General features: G+C 34.9%; 2 protein-coding genes across 2 annotated transcripts; both read right to left on the bottom strand.

Moving 5' to 3' along the window:
* Positions 1-386: 386 nt before the first annotated feature.
* LOC145009675 (uncharacterized) lies at positions 387-1,346 on the bottom strand. The gene has a single exon (XM_078968317.1). It carries the CDS (start codon positions 1,344-1,346, stop codon positions 387-389), a length of 960 nt encoding a protein of 319 aa, XP_078824443.1.
* A 790-nt stretch (positions 1,347-2,136) lies between these two features.
* On the bottom strand, positions 2,137-2,787 carry LOC145009674 (trypsin inhibitor 1B-like). Its single transcript, XM_078968316.1, has one exon. The coding sequence runs from the start codon at positions 2,785-2,787 to the stop codon at positions 2,137-2,139; it is 651 nt and encodes a 216-aa protein (XP_078824442.1).
* Positions 2,788-25,597: the final 22,810 nt, after the last annotated feature.

The raw sequence follows: 25,597 nt of genomic DNA, 5'->3' as shown, positions 1-25,597 counted from the left end.
CCCTTTAAACGCCGTACAAAGTCGAACTTGTAATATAAAAAGTTTACATTCAAAGTTAACAAGAATATCCACATCAAGTAGTTTTAGATAAAAAGTTACCATAAAGAAGAGGTACATGGAGCAAGGAGTTCGACAGTTTGTAACACCCAAATCTTAACCCATCAAAAACACCGGATCATTTGCTTTAAAAAGATAAAATTTCAAGTGCATAAGATTATCATATGACATTCACCATGTCTTTACAACATTCTATATTAATTACACAAGGTTCTAGTTGTATTATACATACAAACATCAAGAAACTGAATTATATATCACATGAACAAAAGTTACAAAACCATGTGAGCATATAGTGAATATCCATGGAAAAGAATCCACTAACCTCATCAAGCTGCGACCACAGTGACAACATGTGCATGAGGGGCTTTCTCATCATCGAAAGGCAAGTTGATGTAGTTGTGAGCAACCCCATCGGCCATCTTAATGGCCAATTCACCATGGAAAGTCTTGCAGTACATATACAGCACAGTGTTGGCAGCAGTGCTCCATAGCAAAAACCACATCAACATGCTCGAACCAAGAATCATCGGCAATAATGCATAGGTTTGGCTACTCATCGCATGAAGAGCGTCGGAATTCACCCACACAGTACACCCAAGAAAAACCCCAAAATACAACAAAAGCCACAACGAAACTGATCTCATACCCTTCACCAAATACCAGCTCCTGATCAAAGGCGCAAATCCCCATTTCGATTCAGCCACAACGACCACAAAAGCCAAAGACCAGTTCATGTGGACATAAAGTATGATTACTATTAACGTCGCACCTACGACGGCTGAAAACCACGTGAAGTGAATCGAGTTGTAATCGATTAATACAAACCCGAGGTTCTGTCCCAACATAACGATTGCCCCAACAAACAGGAGGAAAGTCAACGAGATCAGGAAGAGAAGAACGAGAGCTACACATGCGGTCGAAACGAGCGGGAAGAAGGAGAAGGTTAGGGAGTTGAGGGCGACGAAGAACTTGATCGGCTTACCGGAGAAACCATGGTATGTACTGTAGGTGATCGTCGCTATGGCACAGAGGGCGAGAACGTAAACGATTAGGATGTAGAGGAGATTAGAAACTACAGGTTTTTGATGGTTTGGGGGAAACTTACGGAAGTGATCGGAGGTGAAGAAGTTGCCGGAGAGGCTGAGGGTAGGGTTGATGATGAGAGAGAAAGAGAGAGGGAGGAAGAGGAAAGATAAGGCGAGGAAGTGGCTGTAGTTGGCTCTGAAGATCCTCTTTGACTCGGAGAGGACGGCATCTAGATCCAGGGTCCGCACAGGCGTGTCCATTGAGCGGCAGTTCACAGTGGTTGTTGTCAATCGCGGCGGGGTAAAAGGATTTATTGATGACTGAGTTCTGTTGATATTATACAGTAAGTCCAGGTTAACTGTTCTAAGCCATTGGCGAACAAAGTCATAAAAATATTAATACAAAAAGTCAAAAGCTTTAATACTATAAAAAGTAAAACGAAAAACGGCATGAACAGGGCTTCACACGTACAACCTTTGCCCATGTGGTGTATCTTTTATAGTTATTTGTATTTGTAAGGTGATTTTTAAAGTGTTTTGCAAAAATGGAGTGAATCCAAATTCACTTTTCAAAACTAGGAAAATTTTAAGAGTTTTTCACGAAACTAATCATAAAGGCTTGGATCTTAAGTTTAGATAAACATCAAAATCTCACTTATTCGTAATGAACTACAATCCTCATTGAGATAAAGTTCGCGAACTCACCATTTCTTTTGTTATATTAAAAATGGGTTTTATAACCCAATAATATTGTAGTTGTGCGGATGCTGTTCCCTTGGGTCGTCTACCTAGCTATTTCTTTTAATTACTTAAACTTGTGTTTTTTCTTACAAAAAAAAAAAAAAAAATTTAGTGTTCCATGACGAATTGAATACGTTAACTCACATTATTTTTTATAAGATATTATATTAAATAAAAAACATGATCACATATATGTACAACCATTGCATGTTTTATTAGAAACGGGTCTCATTGGAATAAATCCATATATGGACTCCTACTTATTATTCCTTATATATATTATTTATTGCGGTCGAGATTATAGATATGATCACATACTATATATCTCATTAGATGCTTGGACCTTAACAAACCCAAACTCAAATGGAGCACCACCGGAAGCAAGACGTGTGACACCGTTATATGAGTAAAGGCTTATGTTAAAGCAAGTCTCAGGACAATACTGAAGCATGTAGGTAGGAGGCCTAAACACCCTGTCTGGACCTATTGGCCTATACCTCACAACCTGAAAAAATCCGACAAAACCACCACCAGTTGTAATCAAGTTTGAAGGAGCCTCTGCTTCAGCATCCGAAATGGTCCAAGATGTCGACGCCTCACATTCACCCACAGGAGGCCCAGAATCAATACCGATGCGTGATGACTGGAGATATAACTGTCGAGTAAGCTGAGAAAAGTAGAACCCGTCTCCTAGTTTATCATCCGATGGATCAAGCACCACGTCAAGTGGACAAATTTTCTCACCATCAACACTGTCGGTTAACTTGATTCTGCCACGCGTGGTTGGGACGGGGTAGTCACTACCTTCCATCGGGATGATGTAGTATTTCCCACCATTTCTCACGAGCTCTCCGCTGATGTCTACAACATCGTCAGAGACGACTGTAGGAATGGAGGAGATTGAGCATGTAGTCACGATGATGAAGAGACGTAGGAGAACAGAAGAAAGTGATGGCTTCATGTTTTTGATTGATGTGTAAATCTAGTTGTAAGGTTATAGAGGAAGAGGTATCAGTATTTATAGGCCTACATGAGTTTTTGCAAAAAAGGGCAATTTTCAGAACCATTTGCAAATCTAGTTTCTTTTTTATTTACTTTACAAAAATGGGGTGGTGACCCCACAAAGCCACCACGAGATTCGTGTATTTTACACTTCAAACCCTTTAAACTTCAAGTTTTTGTATTCAATTTACATATTTGATAATACATAACATTTAGATACATTTTTAAGCTGTAACTTTATTTTAGATTCACTGAAAATATCATAAAAACCATTAAGTTTTCAAGCTTTTATTTGAAAATCACTGTTATATTTTAATATGAAAAACCAAAACCTTACCAAAGCAAAAAAAAAAAAAAAAAAAAGGAAAAAAAGAAAGGAAAATCAATTATTTTTAAAAGTATGAGTAATTTTTCTGAAAAAAAAATGAAGCAGTGGTTTTTCAAACAAAAACTTCAAAACATAGTTGTTTTTATGATATTTCCCCATAGATTATATTATCATTATTTTTTGGAAACTTTTCATTTTGACGTTGACCGATCACACAAATATTTTAAAAGGTAGAAGCTTAAAATGAAATATATATATATATATATATATATATATATATATATATATATATATATATATATATATATATATATATATATATATATATATATATATATATATATATATATATATACATGCTAAAGACAAGAGTCCAATCCTTCTTATGAATATTCTATCTCATATGTACACATTTTAAGATGTTATGAAAAGGAAAAAAATCTGTTAATACATAAATATGTTAAATAAAATAAAAATTAATAACAATAAAATTAGCTTTAATGGAGAGAATAGTTTAATGTCAAAATTTCGATTTCGAGGAATTTAGTGCGCATATGATCTCGATGAAAAAGAACAATGATTTTAAAAATATATATGTTAAAAACCCTAAACAGATAAAATGACTATTAAGGATGCAGTTTAAAAAAAGAGTAAATTACACGAATGGTCCCTATGGTTTAGGGTAATTTGCACGTTTGATCCCTAACTTATTTTTTTAACTCGGAAGGTTCCTACTGTTTGTTATTACTACACATTTGGTCCCTATTGTTTGTTTTTGTTACATGTTTGGTCCCTATCTTACGTAAAAAGACAATTATTTAAATAGAGAAAAATGATAGAGTAGGTAAGCTAAGGAGAGAGGATGAAATTGATGGTGTGTTTATTTAAATAAATTAAAAAATCAAGGAAAAAATAGATTTTTATGTAAGATAGGGACCAAGCGTGTAACAAAAACAAACAGTAGGGACCTTCCGAGTTAAAAAAATAAGTTAGGGACCAAATACGCAAGTTACCCTAAACCATAAGGATCATTCGTGTAATTTACCCTTAAAAAAAATAGCATAAAAAAACGTGGTCTAATGGTGCAACATATAAAACTTGGCATAAAAAAGGTGTGGATCTGGTAGAACCACATTAAATGCCCCATTAAGATCCGCCAGTGGTTATACAAAACCACACCACAAATATGTTAAATGATGTGGTTGTGTTGAATAATGTGATTTCAAATACAAAGGCATTAATATAAAAACACATCACACTATTAAATTTGTTGTGTACTAATTAGTTAATTCGCATAATTAACATATTTAAAAAATACTCATTATACAATATGAATTGAAACTTAATAAAAATTTACTGCTTCTAATTAAATTAAATATCGAGAATACTAAAAAAAAAATACACACAGTAACCATTTTTGAGGAAATAAAGAAAAACATTAAATTAATTTTAAATTATAGAATAGGAATAGGAATAAATGATATTGTCAATATAAATAGTAATATATATATATATATATATATATATATATATATATATATATATATATATATATATATATATATATATATATACTTACGTTATTATATTCAAAGTAATTATTTTATTATTGTATGCATAAATGTGGGTCAATCATTTTACTTATTTTAAGAAAATGATAAATACATATTATTGAATTAAATATAATCAAAAAATACTATCTAATTTAACTAGAAGGGTATTTTAGTCGATTAATATAAACTTAATAAAGGAAATTTGCATATTTTAAGGGATCATAGATTCTATTATTTTAAAAATTCGATTTTACGAATTATAAAGTTTTTAATTCAGACATTATGACAGAATATGTTTAAGTATGTTCAAAAATAAAAATATTCTAAAACCATAAAATAATAAAAATATTCTTGAACATATTTCTTGATCATGACTTTAAAAAATTCTTATAGAATAATAATTTCTCGAACCAGCAATTGAAGAATTAAAACAAAAATTACATTAATTCTTATAGAATATATGTACCAATTGCTAAGAATTACATTTAGGGAAATCTTCAGAAAAGTCCCAATATTTACGGAAAAGTTACACTTTAGTCCCAAGATTTTTTTTTTTGAACGAAAAAGTCCTGAAAACCGGCAAAAATTTGCAGTTTGACCCTTTTTGACCGGTTGAAACCGGTACCAAACTAATTTGGGACTATTTCGTAAACTAATCCAAAATATTGGGATTTTTCAGTAAACAAAAAATATTAGGACTTTTCTATAAACAAAACCTTAATTATTATTATTGTTATTATTATTATTATTATTATTATTATTATTATTATTATTATTATTATTATTATTATTATTATTATTAAAAATATAAATAAGAATACTATTTTTTGAACTTGTTATTTTTAATATTATTACTAATACATATAAATGCATTAAATGAAAAAAATATTATTAATAACATTGTTTAAGGGTGGAGGTGGAGGAGATGGTGATGTTTTTAGTATTGAAATCGTGAATGTCTACTTGTATATTTTTACTTTGTATATGGTCATTTCATATTTGTTATTATTGTTTTCAATTCAGAATATTAATATTTAACAATTTGAAAGAAGTTGCATATTAATAGTTTAAGGTAGTAGAGTTTCTCATTTTGTATATAAAATTGTTTAAGGTTGAAGAATTACTTTCCAAATCCAACAAATCCACTACAAACATCTACATAAGTAACCTATATTAAAATTCAAAAGTATTAATTACAATATTTTGTTTAACAAAAAGTAATAGGAATAATTCAAAAGTATTATTCAAAATTCAAAAGTATTAATCCAAAAAACATGTCCTATTACTTTTTATTGAACAAGATATTGTAATTAATATTTTTGAATTTTGATATGGGCTACCTATGTAGATATTTGTAGTGGATCTGTTGGATTTGGAAAATAATCCTTCTACTGTAAACATTTTTATATACAACGTGAGAAATCCTTCTAACTTAAACTATTTATAAAGAATTTTACAAATATGCAACTTCTTTTAAATTGTTAAGTATTATTATTTTTAATTGAAAACAATAACAACAAATGTGAAATGGCCATATAAAAAGTAAAAATATACAAGCAAACATGCATGATTTCAATGCTAAAGGCAGCAACATCTCCTCCACCTCCACCCTTAAACAATGTCATTAATATTATTTTTTCATTTAAATACATTTATATGTATTAGTAACAATATTAATAATAACAAGTTCAAAAAAAAGTATTCTTATTTATATTTTTAATAATAATAATAATAATAATAATAATAATAATAATAATAATAATAATAATAATGATGATGATGATGATGATGATGATGATGATGATGATGATGATGATAATAATAATAATAATAATAATAATAATAATAATAATAATTATAATAATAACAATAATAATAATTAAGGTTTTGTTTATAGAAAAGTCCTAATATTTTTGTTTACAGAAAAGTCATAATATTTTTTGTTTACTGAAAAATCCCAATATTTTGGATTAGTTTACGAAATAGTCCCAAATTAGTTTGGTACCGGTTTCAACCGGTCAAAAAGGGTCAAACTGCAAATTTTTGCCGGTTTTCAGGACTTTTTCGTTCAAAAAAAAAATCTTGGGACTAAAGTGTAAGTTTTCCGTAAATATTGGGACTTTTCTGAAGATTTCCCTTACATTTATTGTTAAAGAATAAAACTAAAGAAATTTCAAATCGTGAAAAAAACAGTAAAATCTAACAAATACACTAATTCATTCTAAAAGAATAATGTTGCTAAGAGGCATCGTTCAGATTTCGTGGTCCGTTCTTCAAGCATCAGCTTCTGTGGAAACAAATCCAATGAATAAATTAGTGAGAAAATATTCATATTCAATTCCAACATCATTGGAATTCGTGATTCCAGTATGATACAATTGGAGTTTATTTACCAACAGTTATATTAATTCAGGACATTCTAATAGAATATGTTAATGATTATCATAAAAACATTCTTTCTGATAGAATACTATAACCAAAGAAATACCATTCAGTAGAAATACCATCTTAATTTCATAGTCTTGAAAAGATGAGGTACAAGAAATGTAATTTCACTAAAAAGCAATGAATTAAACTAAACCAATGTAAACCTTTATGGTAATAGAGTCAAGAGGTATCATTTCAGCAGTAGGTTGATCCCATTCACTATGGGCATTGAGTATAAAAGTAAGAAAATGTTTGTTTTTATAATCTTGTTCAAAATACTAAAATATATACATGGTCAACCAAGTCTGTCAATGTCATTTTCGTAATTAACTCTTCAATGAAGAACCCATTTCCCTAGAAGGTTACATCCTACAATTAGTTGCCGATTTTCCTCATCCTTACCACTGTCTAATCTGATTAGTATCTTTCCTTCCACCTGTAATTGATATTGAAAAGACCATGAGACCAATATATTTACATTATAGTTTCTTTCTTGTAACTTTTTTCTCCATCCTCCATTGCCTAAAATGAGTTGCATTTTGATTTGTTATGTTAAACATTGCATCGCACAACAAATTGAAATGAAACGTTTTGCAAATTTGACATCAAAACTATTCTACTTTAACTTTAGTAATTGTTATCATAGCAGATTTAACAATTGGATAGAAACAACATGCATATATAGTGCTCTAAACAGAGAGAAAACCTATCCCCAAATTATATGGTCCTAACATCCATGTATACTCATATTCTTCTTAGTTATAAGATTATGATGGTGAATTTGTTGCTTAGTGTCACACCCCAAAACCGAGAACGGAGGAAACGTTATGGGGCGGAGGACGTTATGTAATGTATCACAACAATGTAAAGTAGTAAACAAGCAACAACATCATCCATTGCATTAATAGTATAATTTTAAATACATGTGTGTTCTTTCATATCATAAACAACATAATGAATGTTCAAAATAAAGGAAGAGTCTTGACTGCTTCGTCTTCACAAAACCTGGTCGTCGTACCTATCTATTTGTGACCTGAGAATACAAGTTATTTTGAAAGCGAGTATCAGCCATAAAGCTGGTGAATTTATAAGTATTAATGTGTCTTTGATTTATAAAACTGTAAAGTAAAGACTTGTAAACATTTGGATAAAAGTTTGTATAAGTGTGAAAATGTTTGTAAGTAATTGTAAACTTTTGAAAACCCTAGAAAATCCTATATTTCCTACTAGTATAAAAGTAGTCTTCTACCTAGACTTGACTGTTTTGTAAGTAAGCATCACTGTAGATGTGATGGTTTTTCCCTTGTTTAACTATTATTATAAAACTATAGTTTACCTCATCGTTTATGTGTATGAGTCACAATATAAAGGTAATAAAGAAAATAGTTTATCTATATCAAATATATCCTACCTCGTCGTTCATGTGAATGAGTCACAAATTAAAGGAAGGAAAATAATATAATAACTAAAAATGTATCCTTTTGCACTAGGATATTCACGGCGTGGAAACTCGCCAAACAGTACAATCGTAGACACCCATCGATAATCATTTTCCCTACTGTAGCTAACAGCTTTGGGTGTGGAATGGTAAACGTGTTCATGTAAGCGTATCTATGTAAACGTATTCATGTAAGCGTACCTATGTAAATGTATTCATGTAAGTGTATCCATGTAAACGTATTCATGTAAGCGTATCTATGTAAACGTATTCGTGTAAGCGTATCTATGCAAACCTATTGGTATAGACTCATGAATGAACTGACTCTTGTGTGGTTCCGTGTACTTGGAATGGTAAGTAATATCTCATAACTATACCTATTATAGTTACTAGTAATGTACGTGTATAACCGGAAGTATGCCTTTGCTACCCAAAGGTACTGAACTGACTGGAGGAACTTTTATGTCTATATATATATATATATATATATATATGTATGTATACATGATATATAACTAATATTTAGACGACATATGGATGGGTAACCGATGCCCTAAGGCCACATCCCAACGAGGAAAAGGAAATAAAGCGAGATAGCCGCCCTAAGTCCTTTAAACATTACTTATATAACTATACATATCTAGGCATGCATTTGACAATATAAAAGTATACAAGAAGTTTTGTAAAACCTTTGAAACGTTTAATACTAAGAAATGATGACTTGATGCCAGTTTATAAAACGATTTGAAAGTATTTTGTTTGATAAGACACTTTAAGTATAAGTAAAACCTGTATTTGAAACATAAGTGTAACAAAGTTTGAAAGGAAACATATAGTATGTAAGACAGTTTGATAAGGAGTTTTAAACATGTAAAGACGGTTGAGAAAGTCATTTGAAGTAATAAGTTTGGTAAAACAGTTACAAGTATAGTAAATCCATTTGTATGCTTGTTATTAATCACATGTGATTGATATAATAACTAGCATGATTCAACTTGTATTCCCCCCATAAAGCGTTTATAAACATTTAAAAGGTTAATTAAGGGGTATGAACTCACCTACAGTGAGTAGATCGGATGGAAGTGTCGGACAAGTGCTTGGTGTCAAGTGAAGACTTAAGCACACATAATGATCATAATAACATATAAATACATATGTATATATACAATTAGTGATTTAAACACTAATTATACAAGTATAAACATTCTAATGTGTGGAAAACACTTTGGTCAAAGTGTTAGGACGCTATCGGGTTGTAACAAAAGAGTAAAAGGCCTTGTAAGTGAGTTTATGGTCCATTGACCATACTTGTTGGGCTTTACAGCCCATGGGAGTTTACTCATGGCCGTGAAATCTCAAATGGGTCATCAAATAAGGCTTAAAGGTAAGGTGTCTTATGTGGTTAAGTGTTCCAAGGCTTAAACAATAGGCTAGGTGGGTTTAAGGTCAAAAAATGGCCCTTATAAGTGTTTACGGCCTGGGGACCACTTCCCCATGAGTTTACAGCTGGAAACTCATGGTATGAAGTACCATTTCGTGTATTAAAGTTGCTAGTTCAATGGTGTAGGTTTCTATGCTAAGTTCCAAGGCTTACTAAGTTGTTAGGGTGTCATTTGCACCCTTAAAAGGGGTTTACGGCCCAAGAACATGTCTTGGCTGTAAACTCCTTGAATCATGTGTTTCCTTATGTTTTCTAAGCCCTAAACATGTTAAAACTAGTGTACAATGAGTTAGAACAAGAGTACTTACGATCTAGGAGATTGAATGGTCGTTTTTGGCCAAGAACACTAGTGCATGTTCTTGGTGTTCTTGGTGAAACTTGAAGATATACAAAATGGAATGCTTTCACAGATGAAATCATGTAAGATTACTAGTTTATGTAATATATCAACTAGTTAGGACAATACACTTGCGAGATTGAAGATCGGGGACGAAGATCGAGATGATAGTTGAGAGGATTTCAGCCAAAGGAAAGGGAGGAATGAACAAATGGCCAAGACTTCACCTTATAGGAGGAGTTTACGGCCCACATGGAGTTTATGGCCGTAAACTCCCATGTAGTGGTTGTGAACTCCTGGTCATGGTGTTTTAGACTTGTTCTTTGAGCTATAGATTCAGCAGATAAACCCTGACACTTATCCCTTAAGTGTACAAGGCTCAGAACTCTCAAACAGACTCCAAATTGTGCTAAATGATAGCAGAAATGAGTTTGACTTTCAATGAAGTGTTAGACTGAACTGGATGCAAAATTTTGGGTTGTCACGCTCAGTGCCACTAACCAAATTATACAAGTTATCAATCAACGTTTGACCTTCATCCCTTAAACTACTTTTAACAAAATAAACAATACAACGCCCTTTCCAGTACGTCATATTTTATCCTCCGATTTGTTCAAATTAGACTTCCGCTTAACTAATAAAAAACATAAGCACATGCTTACACACACAATTTCGAGTTAGAATGAACCTTTTTGATGCGTTGCAATGGAAAAGTTTCTCAGGAGATGACGTCATCGGACAAAGGTGCATCAAGAACATCTGTGTTCGAGGTGGAGCTATTAGAAGAAGCTCTGACGGTGGTAGACAGAACCCTAAAATCAAAAGAAGGTCTAAACTTTCCGCTTTTGACGAAGCATTGTTGGATTAGTTTCTATGCCCGTAACCATATTTGGTAAGTACTTGACCCGGTTGTGCATGGTCCTTTTGGGTTGCCTTCACCAAAGCAACTTGACTGGAGAAATAAATAGAGAAAGAGGTCATTATAATTATTAATATGTTACAAGAATAATATATTAAAGGAGAAATCATATTTGTTTAATTAATATTGGTCAATAATTAATTAGGAATTAATTTTGTGATCAAGTGTAATTAATTAAACTAAAGGGGATGAATTGTAATTATGTGATAGTTGCAAAGTAGGGCAATGGTTACCCTAGATATAGGTTGGATGAATTCAAGAGATAAGGAATCCTTGAAATCGTCCAAGGATAGGGCTTTCAAGGCTTATCTTTTGGTTACTTGGTGGGCAAGCAACTAGATAAGGATAAGGACCGAAACCCTAATCTCTACCCTGTATAAAGACCCATAAGGCCATAGAAATTGTCCCCACTTGATCCCTAGGGTTCCTAGAGCCGATTTATAACCTCTTTCTTCTCTCTCTCTCTCTTTCTATTGCCTCTCCAATTTCTTGTGGTGTTTGTGAGCCATTGGAGGTACTACACTTGTGGTACTTTCTTTCAAGACTTATGGTTTAAAGATTTGAGTTGTTATTGCAATATAACAACAAGAGCTATGTGATCTATCTTTCTATGTGAATTTGAAAATACTAGGAGCATGCTAGGGTTGTTCATGTGTTTATAATGTTGTGTATCTAATAGTGAAAACATAGATCCAAATCTAGGGTTGCATGCACACATAGGATTGTTTGTTCTAAACCCATCAGTGGTATCAGAGACTTTGGTTAACTTATTTTCTATTAGTATTATACAATTGTATGAACTTGAAATATTAGGGTTTATAGCCAATAAACCCTAGGAGGCAAGATTTTCGAGACTAGGGTTCCTAAACCCTAATTTGCGAAAATTTGAAAGGGTTTTTCAAATCCTTTCCTTTAGTGCCAAGATTTCAAAATCTAGGGTTTGCAAACCCTAGGATTTTCGAGATTAGCCTCCTCCCCAAGATAAGATCCTAAATTTTAGGGATTTGGATAATCTCATATCTTGTAATTATCTTTTAATGGTTAAATATGGTAATTAAAGATTTTGAATTTCCTATCCCATGATTTTCAAAATTTAGAGGGATTAAAAGGATTACGATAAATTAATTGTTTAATTGGTAATTATCCTTCATGATTTAAATAATCCCTTATGATTTAATAATTTAAATTAATAGTTTGATTCAAGATAATTATTAAATCAAGAGTTTTAATATTTAAAATTTTAATTTAAATGGTATTAAAGTTCTAAAATTTAAAATTGAGATTAAAACCCTAGTATTTTTGAAATGTTTAAAATACACCCTATACTATTATATTATTACAAGATTAATATATATATATATATATATATATATATATATATATATATATATATATATATATATATAACTAAAATGTTAGTCTTACCGTTAGTAGGCATCATTCACGAACCCAATCTATAAGGGGGGTATAAGGTTATGGCCTATAAAATGGCCATCTAATGGATATCCACTCTTACCCACCGCTTCCTTGATTGGTGGAGGGTCGTTAGCCGAACGGGTAGGATAAGGCAATCCACTCTGCATTAATAAGTATAATGAATCTATATAAAGTAACTAAATGCTTTTACAAATTCCCAATCCTAGTTACTTTAGGCAAAAGTGAAATTGATGCAATCCCATGAAATTGCACTTTGCACCCTTGCTATGAAGCGTATGTGGTTAACCGACACACTAACTGGTTCTAAGCAAAGGTGGCAAAGGGTGACTCATTGTTTATCGTAGTTCGATGGAGCGTATGTGGTTTACCGGCACATTGAATAGGTGATTGTAACAATGTGGGCACCATGTAGATTTGCATGGTTATTCACACCCACTTTGTGATCCTCGGCATCCCAGTCACAAACGAGAGGGGCATATCGAGATTTAAACATGCCATCGAAAAGTTCAATGAATCTCTAAGGAAATCTAGGAATTCTCAATACATTTAAAACTTGAGCATTATGTTTTTCATGGTGAAAAATTAGTGAATTGTCATTCACTTACCTCCAAATTATTTGCATGTTGAATTACGACATCCCTTTTTCTAATGTGTAAATAATGTTGTTGGGTCCTAGCCCTAATTTTCCATTTTGGCTGTTTAATTATGGATTTAATTCTAATAAAATCTTGTTCCTTTCTATTTGTAGATGTCTAATGTAAACAACACTGCTGCTACCTCATTCTCGCTAATGAGCCTATGTCAAAAGGTGACATTTGATGGATCGAACTTTAGCGAATGGATAAGATACATTCGCACGATTGCTCGCTACGAGGACAAAGAGTATGTCCTCGACGAGAAGCTTGAAAAGATCAATCCGGAAATTGCTATTCCCAAAGAAATGGCTGTCTTTGAGACCCATGAGCATGATGCAACGAAAGTCCATTGCATTATGCTAGTCACAATGAATCCCGAACTCCAAAATTCCTATGAGGACATGTATCCATACGAAATGCATCAAGACTTGATGGAGAGATATCACCAAAGCGCAAGGAAAGAGCGCTATGAGATCATCACGATCATGATCACCGCTAAGATGGGAAGTGGAGAGTCTTTAACCATGCACTTGCAAAAGATGCAAACATATGTTGATCGTCTTCGCAAGTTAAATGTTAACTTTGGGGAAGATTTGGAAATTGACATCGTTCGTCACTCCTTGCCCTCATGCTACAACCAATTTAGGATGACCTACCACATGAACAAGGAAGAGGTTACCCTAAGTAAACTCCAAGGGATCCTAAGGACTGCTGAGAGCAACCTTAAGGACAAGTCTGTTGCATTAACTCCCACTCCACCCGCTGCTCCTATTTTGGAAGAAGAGGAAAGCTTCTTCAAAGAGCCACCACAAGGGAAAGTCCCCAGAAGCGCATAGCCCAGCTCCAAAAGGATGGAGTGTTGGAGTCATTCGACCTTAGGGAAGATGACACGTGCAAGTCTTGTTTGCTTGGAAAGATGACCAAGTCACCTTTCACTGGCACTTGTGAGAGGGGTGAGGGTTTATTGGATCTCATACACACCGACGTGTGTGGGCCCTTTAGATCCACCACAAAGGATGCGAACTGCTTCTATGTGACTTTCACCGATGATTATAGTAGATATGGGTATATTTACTTAATCAAGCACAAGTCAGAAACGTTTGAAAAGTTCAAAGAATTCAAACATGAAGTGGAGAATCAATTGGATTGGAAAATCAAGATGCTTCGATCCGATCGAGGAGGAGAGTACTTAAGTCTTGAATTCCACGACTATCTCAAGGAATGCAGAATAGTTTTGCAATTGACGCCACCTAGGACACCACAGCTGAATGGTGTGGCAAAAAGGCGTAATCGAACCCTGTTGGACATGGTTTGTTCCATGATGAGTCGTGCTTCACTACCTATCTCATTCTGGGGGTATGCCTTAGAGACTGCCGCCCATATCCTTAACCGAGTCCCTACAAAGAAGGTTGCCAAAACACCTCACGAGATGTGGACAGGGAAAGCTCCCTCGTTGGCACATATCAAGGTTTGGGGCAGCGAGGATTTCGTAAGACGAGCGACTCACGACAAGCTCGAACCTCGTAGTGAGCGATGTATTTTCATCGGCTACTCGCAGAAATCCTTTGGATATCTCTTCTATAGACCGAGTGACAATGTTGTCTTCGTTACGAGGAGAGGGGTTTTCCGAGAGCGAGAACTCATAAGCCAAGGAGAAAGTGGGAGGTAAATCGATCTTGAAGAGATTCAAGAGTCGAGTGATGAAGGAACCTCTATCGTTGGCGCTCAACTCGAGGTGGAAACTCCGGTTGAACCGATTGATGAGTCCTTACCTCTTAGACGTTCCGAAAGAGTTAGAATTCAACCCCAGTTTTATCGCTTTTATATTACTACCGAAGGGGACACGTATATTAGTGATGGTACACTGATAAATCTAGATGAACCTAATAGCTATAAGGAAGCCATGGCGAGCCCTGAGTCTGCAAAATGGAAAGAGGCGATGGACAGCGAGATTCTGTCCATGTATGACAACCAAGTTTGGAATTTGGTTGACAATGTGCCCGGATGTAAGACCGTTGGGTGCAAATGGATCTTCAAGAAGAAGACTGACGTGGATGGGAATGTACACACATATAAGGCGCGATTGGTTTCGAAGGGCTTTACTCAAACTCCCGGAGTTGACTATGATACCATTTGCTAAAATAAAGTCTATTAGGGTGATGCTAGCCATTGCTGCATTCCTGATTATGAGATATGGAAAATGGATGTCAAGACCGCTTTCCTTAACAAAAAGTTGGCTGAGGATGTTTACATAGCTCTGCCAGAGAGTTTTGTCGACGTGAAGCATCCAAGTAGAGTGTGTAAGCTTGAGAAGTCTATTTATGGACTTAAACAAGCATCTCGCAGATGGAATCTTTGCTTTGATGAGAAAGTCAAAGAGTTTGGATTTGTACAAAGCGAAGATGAACCATGTGTATATGTCAAATCCAATGGAAGTATAGTTAGCTTTCTCGTGTTATATTTTGATGACATATTACTCATAGGAAACGACATCCCGACACTTGCAGCACGCTTGGAGCATTGGGCTGAAGGACGATATTAGTTTGGATTAGTGTAACATACACGTTTTGAAATCATATTTTGTAATAAATAAAATTGTGAAATACTATGAGAAATTGAGTGTTGAGTTCTAACAGATAGTTTTTACTAGAAATGAAGTAAAACTATGTTTAGAATCACTCATAAAATATTGGAAGTCTTATGAGATTCCAAATAAAAACCAAATAGTGAAATATAGCAAAAATATAAAATTTGAAATAAGTAAAATTTTATTATTGAAAGTTGTAGATAATCTCATTAGAAACATTTAGGCAAAAACCTCGTTGAAATCCGAGTTATAACGAAAAAGTTATGACCAATCGAAGATTCGCGACAAAACCGGCACGGCACCGAATGACGTAAAAAGTGAGTTTTTGATAAACTACTTTTTAGCCTTAGTGATCTAAATGAAATTCGTAGTATTCGTAAACCGACAAGTTCGATAAAAAGAACGCCAAAATCTGACTTCGTATGAGGAAGTTATGATTTTTCTAAGTTTCGGATTAGCAGTAGACAACTAAAAACTCGAATTTTAGATTGAGCGATATTCAGCCGATACAACCTAAACAAGAATTGAAGATCTCGTCATTTGTAGTACAACGGTAAAAAGTATGACAAAAACGGACATCAGATGAAGAAGTTATGAATTTTTAACGGACTTTTCCTGTCCTGGCCTGTTAAAAATATAATAATAAAAATGAAGTCAAAATTAGCCAATGAAGTCTACACGAAAGTTGTAGAGTATATTCTCACCTATGCGTGCATATAAATAATGTCAAAAACGGAGTTCATATGTGAAAGATATGAATTTTTGAAGTTATTAAATAAAAATAAATGAAAAATCAAAATATTATCCGGAGCCGTAGGCCCCGCGTACGCGAGAATTACGCCCAACGTACTTCACACGTAGATGATCCAGAGTCAGCCACGTCTACCTATCTTCGCATGATCGCCATGTACTTCGCATGATCGCCACGTCCGAGACCCGAGAACCGAGCTGCTGCCACGCCTCGTATGCCCCACGTACGCGAGAGTTACGCCCAGCATAGTCAGCAGCTTCGGACTCCTATAAATAGGGTGCGAGGCTGGCCGGTTTTATTTTCTCATATTCACTCTTTTACACCCTCTTTCACCTATTTAAGACACTTTTAACCCCCAGAAGTTCCATTATCATTCCCGACATCTGAAGCAAGTCCCGACACCCCGAAGTTCCCGAGAAAATCTTATTTTCAAGTCGAAACTCTTCCCGAGTAAAGTTTGGGTTTCAACTAAAAACCTCGGTTTCACCCCAGAAAGTCATATTTGGAGCCGAAGTGCTGCCCAAATTATTATTTTAACCCCGACTATTTAAAAGTGAGTTCAATATATAGGAACAATTGTATGTTATGTGTTATATGTGCTATGTGCTTTTCAGTGTTATTATTCCGGTTTATTTTCCCGTGTTATTTTATTCGCTATTTTTATAGCAAAAGTAATACCTTTGACCATGTGATCAGTGGAAGGACTTAGATTCACATTGGTACTGGTACGTAGCCTCTGGTCATGTAGAGCATGTCTCCGTAAGAGAATGACTTCTATTCTATGGCATTGGCAAATGGTTAGACAAGATATAAGCCTGAAACCTAACAAGATGTTAATCAGAAATCTTATGTCTTCTGTGCCATTTGGGCCGAAGCTTTATTGATGTTTATCAAGTATGGAAATTGTTATGTCACATTGATAGTATATCTTTGAATCAAGTCATTGATTGATATGAAAAGCTTGTCACATGAATTCACATATGCCTTTATTGCTCCTTGATTCTCTTTGCTTCTGCTATATTGAAGTATATATATGACATAACCTTATATTGTATCTATTATTGAACTTACTAAGCGTCACTGCTTACCCTATTAATGTTTTACAATTGCAGGTGATAAGTAACCAGTATAATCATATATTGTTGAAAGAATTAGAATAGTTTGTAATAATACTTTTGTACTTCAGTTTATGTTTGTATGAATTACAATATCGTGGGTAGTTATGTATTATATGACACTTTGTAATAGTCGGTTTGTATCCAATAGTGTGTAACTTCTTTATCAATGTAATATATTGCTTTTATGAATATGTATATAGGATGTTTTGGAGTAATAATATTGTGAAGTATGAAATTTTGAGTCTTTCAAAATTACGAAACTTGGGGTCATTCAATCATGGTATCAAAGCAGTAGTTTAAGCGAACTAAATGCCACAGATTGGTATTTAGACTTAAACTATTGGAAGTTCAATATATGAACTGAATCATTATAAGTATATGGGTACAAACCATAGGAAAGACTTAAGTGAAGTATTAGGATTTAATAAATTCTAATATTTTAAAATTCTATATTACTCCTAAATTTCAAAACGATGGCTGAACAAGCAAGTAGCCATACCCCTGAGGTCGGTGGAGGTCCTCAACCCGAAGAAGTGAATACTCCAGTATATCCTCGTGAGGAGCGACTCTTGGGTAAACTTAGTGGTGTTATTCGACAAACTCTCAAAGAACACAAAAAGAATGGTGATAAAGGAAAAGAGAAAGCCACTGGAGAATCTTCAAGCGGAAAGGTGAAGCATCCCTCGTTCAAAGATTTTAAGAGTAGTGGTGCTACAGAGTTTTCTGGTGTCCTTAATCCCATAGTTTTTCTAACTTGGATTCAGAACACCGAGAAAGTATTTCGTGTCTCTCACGTGGATGATGAAGACAAGGCTATCTATGCATCTGCAATGCTCATTGGAGAAGCCTTAGTCTGGTGGGAAGCAACATATGAAGCTCTCAACAGATGTGACCAGGAGAACTTATCCTGGGAGTTGTTCAAAACTCGTATGCTAGAGAAGTATTGTCCTCTAGATATGAGGAAAAGATTGGAGAAGGAATTCCTCGAGCTTAAACAAGGAGGAATGACTGTGAATGAGTATGAAACTCAGTTCAATCAAAAAGCACGGTTTGCTGCAAAGTACATTCCAACTGAAGATAAGAAAATTCAGTTATTCTTAGAGGGACTACGACATGAAATCCATGATTTTGTAGCTAATCGGGATGTTCTGTCATTTGATAAAGCTGTAGACTATGCTCGAAGGCATGAGCATGACTTAGAGATACGTGGTGCCACTCTTATTGTTCCAAAGCATCTATGTACTGAAAGAACTACTCATGTTTCCACTATTCCACCAGCTCAATCTGCTCGAACTAATCCTAGCAAACAAGCACAATCTCAGAGTGCTTTTTGTGGCCGCGACAAGTCACAATTTTTTTCTATTCAATTGCCTTCATGTTGTGTTTGTGGAAGGAATCATCCGGGTCAATGCAAAATAGACAAGGAATCCATTGTCTGTTATGGGTGTGGAGAAACGGGTCATATAAAGCCAACTTGCCCAAGGAAGGATGTGACTTGTTATGCATGTGGTATTACTGGCCACAAGAAGCGTTTTTTCCCTATTCTTACCAACCAATTGACGGGAGGTCAAGCTTCTGTTCAACAACCGGTGAGAAGTCAAGTCTCTGTCCAACAACCAAAGAATACTCCAGCTAAAAAGGAGGAGGTGCCAAAAGCTAAGGGTCATGCATTCCAGATTACCACAGAGGAAGCATGCGAGGACCCGAATGTTGTGACGGGTACATTTCTAGTCAACTCTAGACCTGCTCACATCTTATTTGATTCTGGTGCTTCAGATTCTTTTGTATCTTATAAATTTATGCATTCTTTTCAAACTACTTGCTATGCACTCGCGCAACCAATTCATGTAGATACTGCGGGAAGTATATCGTTACTTGCTGATAAAATCTATAGGGATTGTGTCATAGAAATTGAAGGCTATAATTTTCTTACTAACCTAATCCCTATCTCCTTGCCCAACTTCGATATTATTCTCGGCATGGATTAGTTATCAAAGAACCACGCAGAACTCTTGTGCCATGAAAAGATAGTATGCATTCCTATTGAAGGGGAAGATCCTATTCATGTCTACGGTGAACAAAGAATCTTAAAAATTATTTCTTTCCTAAAAGCTTGTAAATTTATATCGAAGGGTTGCCCTATCTATCTAGCCTATACAGTTGACATCTCAAGAAAGGAGAATAAAACTGTAAATGATGTTCCCATTGTTAACGAATATCCTGATGTTTTCCCCGATGATCTACCCGGACTTCCTCTAGACAGGCAAGTAGAATTTTGAATTGACCTTGTGCATGGTGCTACTCCAATTGCAAAGACTCCTTATCGTCTTGCGCCAGCCGGGATGAAAGAAATGATGATCCAACTGCAGGAATTACTTGACAAAGGCTTTATTCGATGGAGTACTTATCCCTGGGGTGCTCCAGTATTGTTTGTCAAGAAGAAGGACGGATCGATGCGAATGTGCATTGATTATCGTGAGCTGAATAAGGTGACTATCAAGAACAAGTACCAGCTACCTCGCATCGATGATTTGTTCAATCAACTTCAGGGTGTTAGTTATTTCTCAATGATTGATTTGAGATATGGCTATCATCAGTTGAAAGTACAAGAGCAAGATGTACCGAAGACTGCTTTCCGTACTCGTTATGGGCATTTCAAATTCCTTGTCATGCCATTTGGTTTAACAAATGCTCCTGCTGTATTCATGGATATGATGAATCGAGTATGTCGTCCAATGCTCGATAAGTTTGTCATCGTATTCATTGACGATATTCTAATTTATTCCAAGTCTGAAGCTGATCATGCCGTTCATATTCGTGAAATCTTAGAACTTCTTCGAAAGGAGAAACTTCATGCTAAATTCTCGAAATGTGAATTTTGGCTTCACCAACTTCAATTTCTCGGCCATGTTATTTCTGGTGACGTTGTATCCGTAGATCCTACCAAAATCGAAGCCATTCAAAATTGGGAAGTGCCTCGTAATGCTTCCAAAATTCGTAGTTTCATGGGTCTTGCGGGTTATTACCGAAGATTCATTAGAGACTTTTCTCGTATAGTTGTACCTCTCACTAGTCTTACTCGAAAGGAAGCAAAGTTCAAATGGGGTGAAGCCCAAGAAAAAGCTTTCTCGACTTTAAAAGATCTTTTGACTCATGCTCCCATCTTATCACTTCTAGAAGGTGATGATGATTTCTCCGTATATAGCGATGCTTCAAGATTGGGACTTAGTTGTGTGTTGATGCAACATGGTAAAGTGATAGCCTATGCCTCAAGACAACTGAAAGATTATCAAAACAATCATCCCACCCATGATCTCGAACTCGCTGCAGTGGTATTTGCCCTAAAACTTTGGAGACATTATCTTTTTGGTACGAAATGCCAATTGTTTACCGACCACAAGAGTCGCAAGTATATATTCAGTCAGCAAACTCTGAATATGAACAGTAACGAGCCATGGAGCTGATCAAAGAGTATGACTGCGAAATCCTGTACCATCCTGGAAAGGCTAATGTGGTTACAGATGCACTTAGCAGGAAGGTTTATCGTAATAGTATGTGCTATACTATTTCTCACACTACCATGAAGTTCACTATTCTTGATGAACTAGAGAAGTGGCAAGTTGAGGACCTAAAGCCAGAAAATGTGAAGAATGAAGGGATGGTACATTATGCTGATGTTTTACTTGATGATCCACGAGAATTAAAAGTATTTAAGAATCGGCTATAGATTCCAAAGATTAATGGATTAAGATAGAAGATTTTAGATGAAGCTCATAAGTCTAAGCTGTCAATACATCCTGGTACAAGTAAAATGTACTATGATGTAAGAGTTGATTATTGGCGGCATGGATTAAAGAGAGACATTGGACGATATGTGCAGGAATGCTTAGTATGCTTACAAGTTAAAACAGAGCACCAAAAACCATACGGAACCCCAGAAAGTCTTAGTGTTCCTGTATGGAAATGGGACGAGCTGTCCGTGGATTTTATTACCAAATTGCCAAAGACTGCTAGACAACAGATAACATTTGGGTAATCATCGACCGCCTGACTAAGAGTACATATTTTCTCGCCATGCGTGAAACGGCTCCAATGGAGAAATATGCACAAGTATACTTAGATGAAATTATTGCAAGACATGGTGTGCCACTAAAGATCATTTCCGATCGCGATACTCGTTTCACTTCTCATTTTTGGGCAAGTATGTAACGTGAATTGGGATCCCGAGTTGCCCTCAGCACAGCTTATCATCCCCAGACAGATGGTCAGACTGAGAGAACAATCCAAACAGTTGAAGATATGCTTCATGCATGTGTCTTGGAGTTCGGTGGTAACTGGGATAAATACTTGCCTCTTGTCGAATTTTTATATAATAACAGTTACCACGCTTGAATCAAAATGCCACCATATGAAGCATTATATGGTCGCAAATTCCGTACACCATTATGTTGGCGTGATGGAGGACATAAGATCCTTGGTGGCCCTGAAATGATTCAAGACACCACCGACAATATTCAAATCGTACGACAAAGAATGAAAGCAGCCCAGGATCGACAGAAGTCCTATACAGAAAAGAGAAGATGACCAATAGAAATCCAAGTGGATGATTTTGTGATGCTGAAGGTATCCCCATGGAAAGGCCTTATGCAGTTTGGGAAAAAAGGAAAGTTGAGTCCTAGATTTGTCGATCCTTTCAAAATCATCCAGAGAATTGGAAAGCAAGCATACCGCTTAGAATTACCTGAAGATTTGGCAGGTATTCATGATGTGTTTCATGTGAGTTATCTACGCAAATGCTTGAGCATCTACGATGAGACAGTTCCATTATACGAAGTGAAATTGGATAATAAGTTAAGATATGTTGAAGAGCCTGAAGAAATCGTGAATGAATGAACAACTAAGCTACGTAATAAAGAAGTAGAATTGGTGCTTGTCAAGTGGAAACACCATAGAGGCCCAAACTATACTTGGGAGAATAAGAATGAGATAAAACCGAAATATCCCCATTTATTTAAATCGATGTAATTTCGGGGACAAAATCCTCAAAAGGAGGAGGTATTTGTAGCATACACGTTTTGAAATCATGTTTTGTAATAAATAAAATTGTGAAATACTATGAGAAATTGAGTGTTAAGTTCTAACAGATAGTTTTTACTAGAAATGAAGTAAAATTATGTTTAGAATCACTCATAAAATATTGGAAGTCTTATGAGATTCCAATAAAAAACCAAATAGTGAAAATATAAAATTTGAAATAAGTAAAATTTTATTATTGAAAGTTGTATATAATCTCTTTAGAAACATTTAGGCGAAAACCTCGTTGAAATATGAGTTATAATGAAGAAGTTATGACCAATCGAAGATTCGCGACAAAACCGACACGACACCGAATGATGTAAAAAGTGAGTTTTAGATAAACTACTTTTTAGCCTTAGTGATCTAAATGAAAGTCGTAGTATTCGTTAAACCGAGAAGTTTGATAAAAAGAATGCCAAAATCTGACTTCGTATGAGGAAGTTATGATTTTTCTAAGTTTCGGATTAGCAATAGACAACTAAAAACTCGAAAACGGTAAAAAGTATGATGGTAAAAAGTATGATGAAAACGGACATCAGATGAAGAAGTTATGAATTTTTAACGGACTTTTCCTGTCTTGGTCTGTTAAAAATATAATAATAAAAATGAAGTCAAAATTAGCCGATGAAGTCTAAACGAAAGTTGTAGAATATATGCCCACCTACGTGTGCATATAAAGAGCATCACAAACGGAGTTCATATGAGAAAGATATGATATTTTGAAGTTATTAAATAAAAATAAATGAAAAATCAAAATATTATCCGGAGCCGTACGCCCCGTATACGCGAGAGTTACGCCCATCGTACTTCACATGTAGATGATCCGGAGTCAGCCACGTCTACTTATCTTCGCATGATCGTCACCTACTTCGCATGATCGCCACGTCCGAGACCCGGGAACCGAGCTGCTGCCACGCCTCGTACGCCCTGCGTACGCGATAGTTACGCCCAGCGTAGTCAGCAGCTTCGGACTCCTATAAATAGGGTGCGAGGTTGCCCAGTTTTATTTTCTCATATTCACTCTTCTACACCCTCTTTCAACTATTTAAGCCACTTTTAACCCCCAGAAGTTCTGTTATCATTCCCGACATCTGAAGCAACTCCCGACACCCCGAAGTTCCCAAGAAAATCTTATTTTCAAGTCGAAACTCTGCCCAAGTAAAGTTCGGTTTTCAACTAAAAACCCCGGTTTCACCCCAGAAAGTCATATTTGGAGCCGAAGTGCTGCCCAAATTATTATTTTAACCCCGACTATTTAAAAGTGAGTTCAATATATAGGAACAATTGTATGTTATGTGTTATATGTGCTATGTGCTTTTCAGTATTATTATTCCGGTTTATTTTCCCGTGTTATTTTATTCGCTATTTTTATAGCAAAAGTAATACCTTTGACCATGTGATCAGTGGAAGGACTTAGATTCACATTGGTACTGGTACGTAGCCTCTGGTCATGTAGAGCATGTCTCCGTAAGAGAATGACTTCTATTCTATGGCATTGGCAAATGGTTAGACAAGACTATAAGCCTGAAACCTAACAAGATGTTAATCAGAAATCTTATGTCTTCTGTGCCATTTGGGCCGAAGCTTTATTGATGTTTATCAAGTATGAAAATTGTTATGTCACATTGATAGTATATCTTTGAATCAAGTCATTGATTGATATGAAAAGATTGTCACATGAATTCACATATGCCTTTGTTGCTCCTTGATTCTCTTTGCTTCTGCTATATTGAAGTATATATATGACATAACCTTATATTGTATCTATTATTGAACTTACTAAGCGTCACTGCTTACCCTATTAATGTTTTACAATTGCAGGTGATAAGTAACCAGTATAATCATATATTGTTGAAAGAATTAGAATAGTTTGTAATAATACTTTTGTACTTCAGTTTATGTTTGTATGAATTACAATATCGTGGGTAGTTATGTATTATATGACACTTTGTAATAGTCGGTTTGTATCCAATAGTTTGTAACTTCTTTATCAATGTAATATATTGCTTTTATGAATATGCATATAGCATGTTTTGGAGTCATAATATTGTGAAGTATGAAAGTTTGAGTCTTTCAAAATTACGAAACTTGGGGTCTTTCAATTAGATAGTTTGGAAACTTGTAATAGATAAATGTAATTGACATTTGATGATTAAATAAAGGATTATTATTTAATGGTTTCGGTATTATGTTGATTGTTTAACTATTGTTTCGCTTTGCACATTTTGACTTCCAGAATGATTGAGTTTATTAAGAATAATCGAATCATTCAAACGGTCCACAACCATTCATATGTTGGAAGTAGGTATGAATGAAGACTATCACGAATTGGTGTGTAGATTGTCTGAAAGATATTAGACGTAACAAGGGTTGTTACAACATTCGTGAGTGCTTAGGAAAAAAAAGGGTTTGAGCATTGGAATAAACCCGCGCTTGCTGGAATCACCTTATGGAATGTACCACAAGTGATCGCAAGACGATAATATTATATGGTCTTAAAACCAAGATATATGGTTTATTGTTTACTGATTAATTGTGCATTGATAATGCGAAACCGCATTAGTAAATTGATATTATAAAACGCATTGTTGTGTATAATTGATTTGTGAATAGTAAATGCATATAAGTCGAAGTTTATCTGTTACTTTTATCCTAAAAGGGTAAAAGCGATATGTTGGCCCCACGATGATTTAATTTGACTTATGTGTTGGGCCCGGTCAGG

The sequence above is a fragment of the Lactuca saligna genome, chromosome 8, assembly GCF_052625555.1.
Source record: "Lactuca saligna cultivar CGN05327 chromosome 8, ASM5262555v1, whole genome shotgun sequence".
Taxonomy (NCBI): domain Eukaryota; kingdom Viridiplantae; phylum Streptophyta; class Magnoliopsida; order Asterales; family Asteraceae; genus Lactuca; species Lactuca saligna.
This window is presented reverse-complemented; position numbering and strand designations above follow the sequence as displayed.

Coding starts and splice junctions, on each gene's coding strand:
- LOC145009675 (XM_078968317.1), bottom strand. CDS start 1,346: ATGGACACGCCTGTGCGGACCCTGGATCTAGATGCCGTCCTCTCCGAG.
- LOC145009674 (XM_078968316.1), bottom strand. CDS start 2,787: ATGAAGCCATCACTTTCTTCTGTTCTCCTACGTCTCTTCATCATCGTG.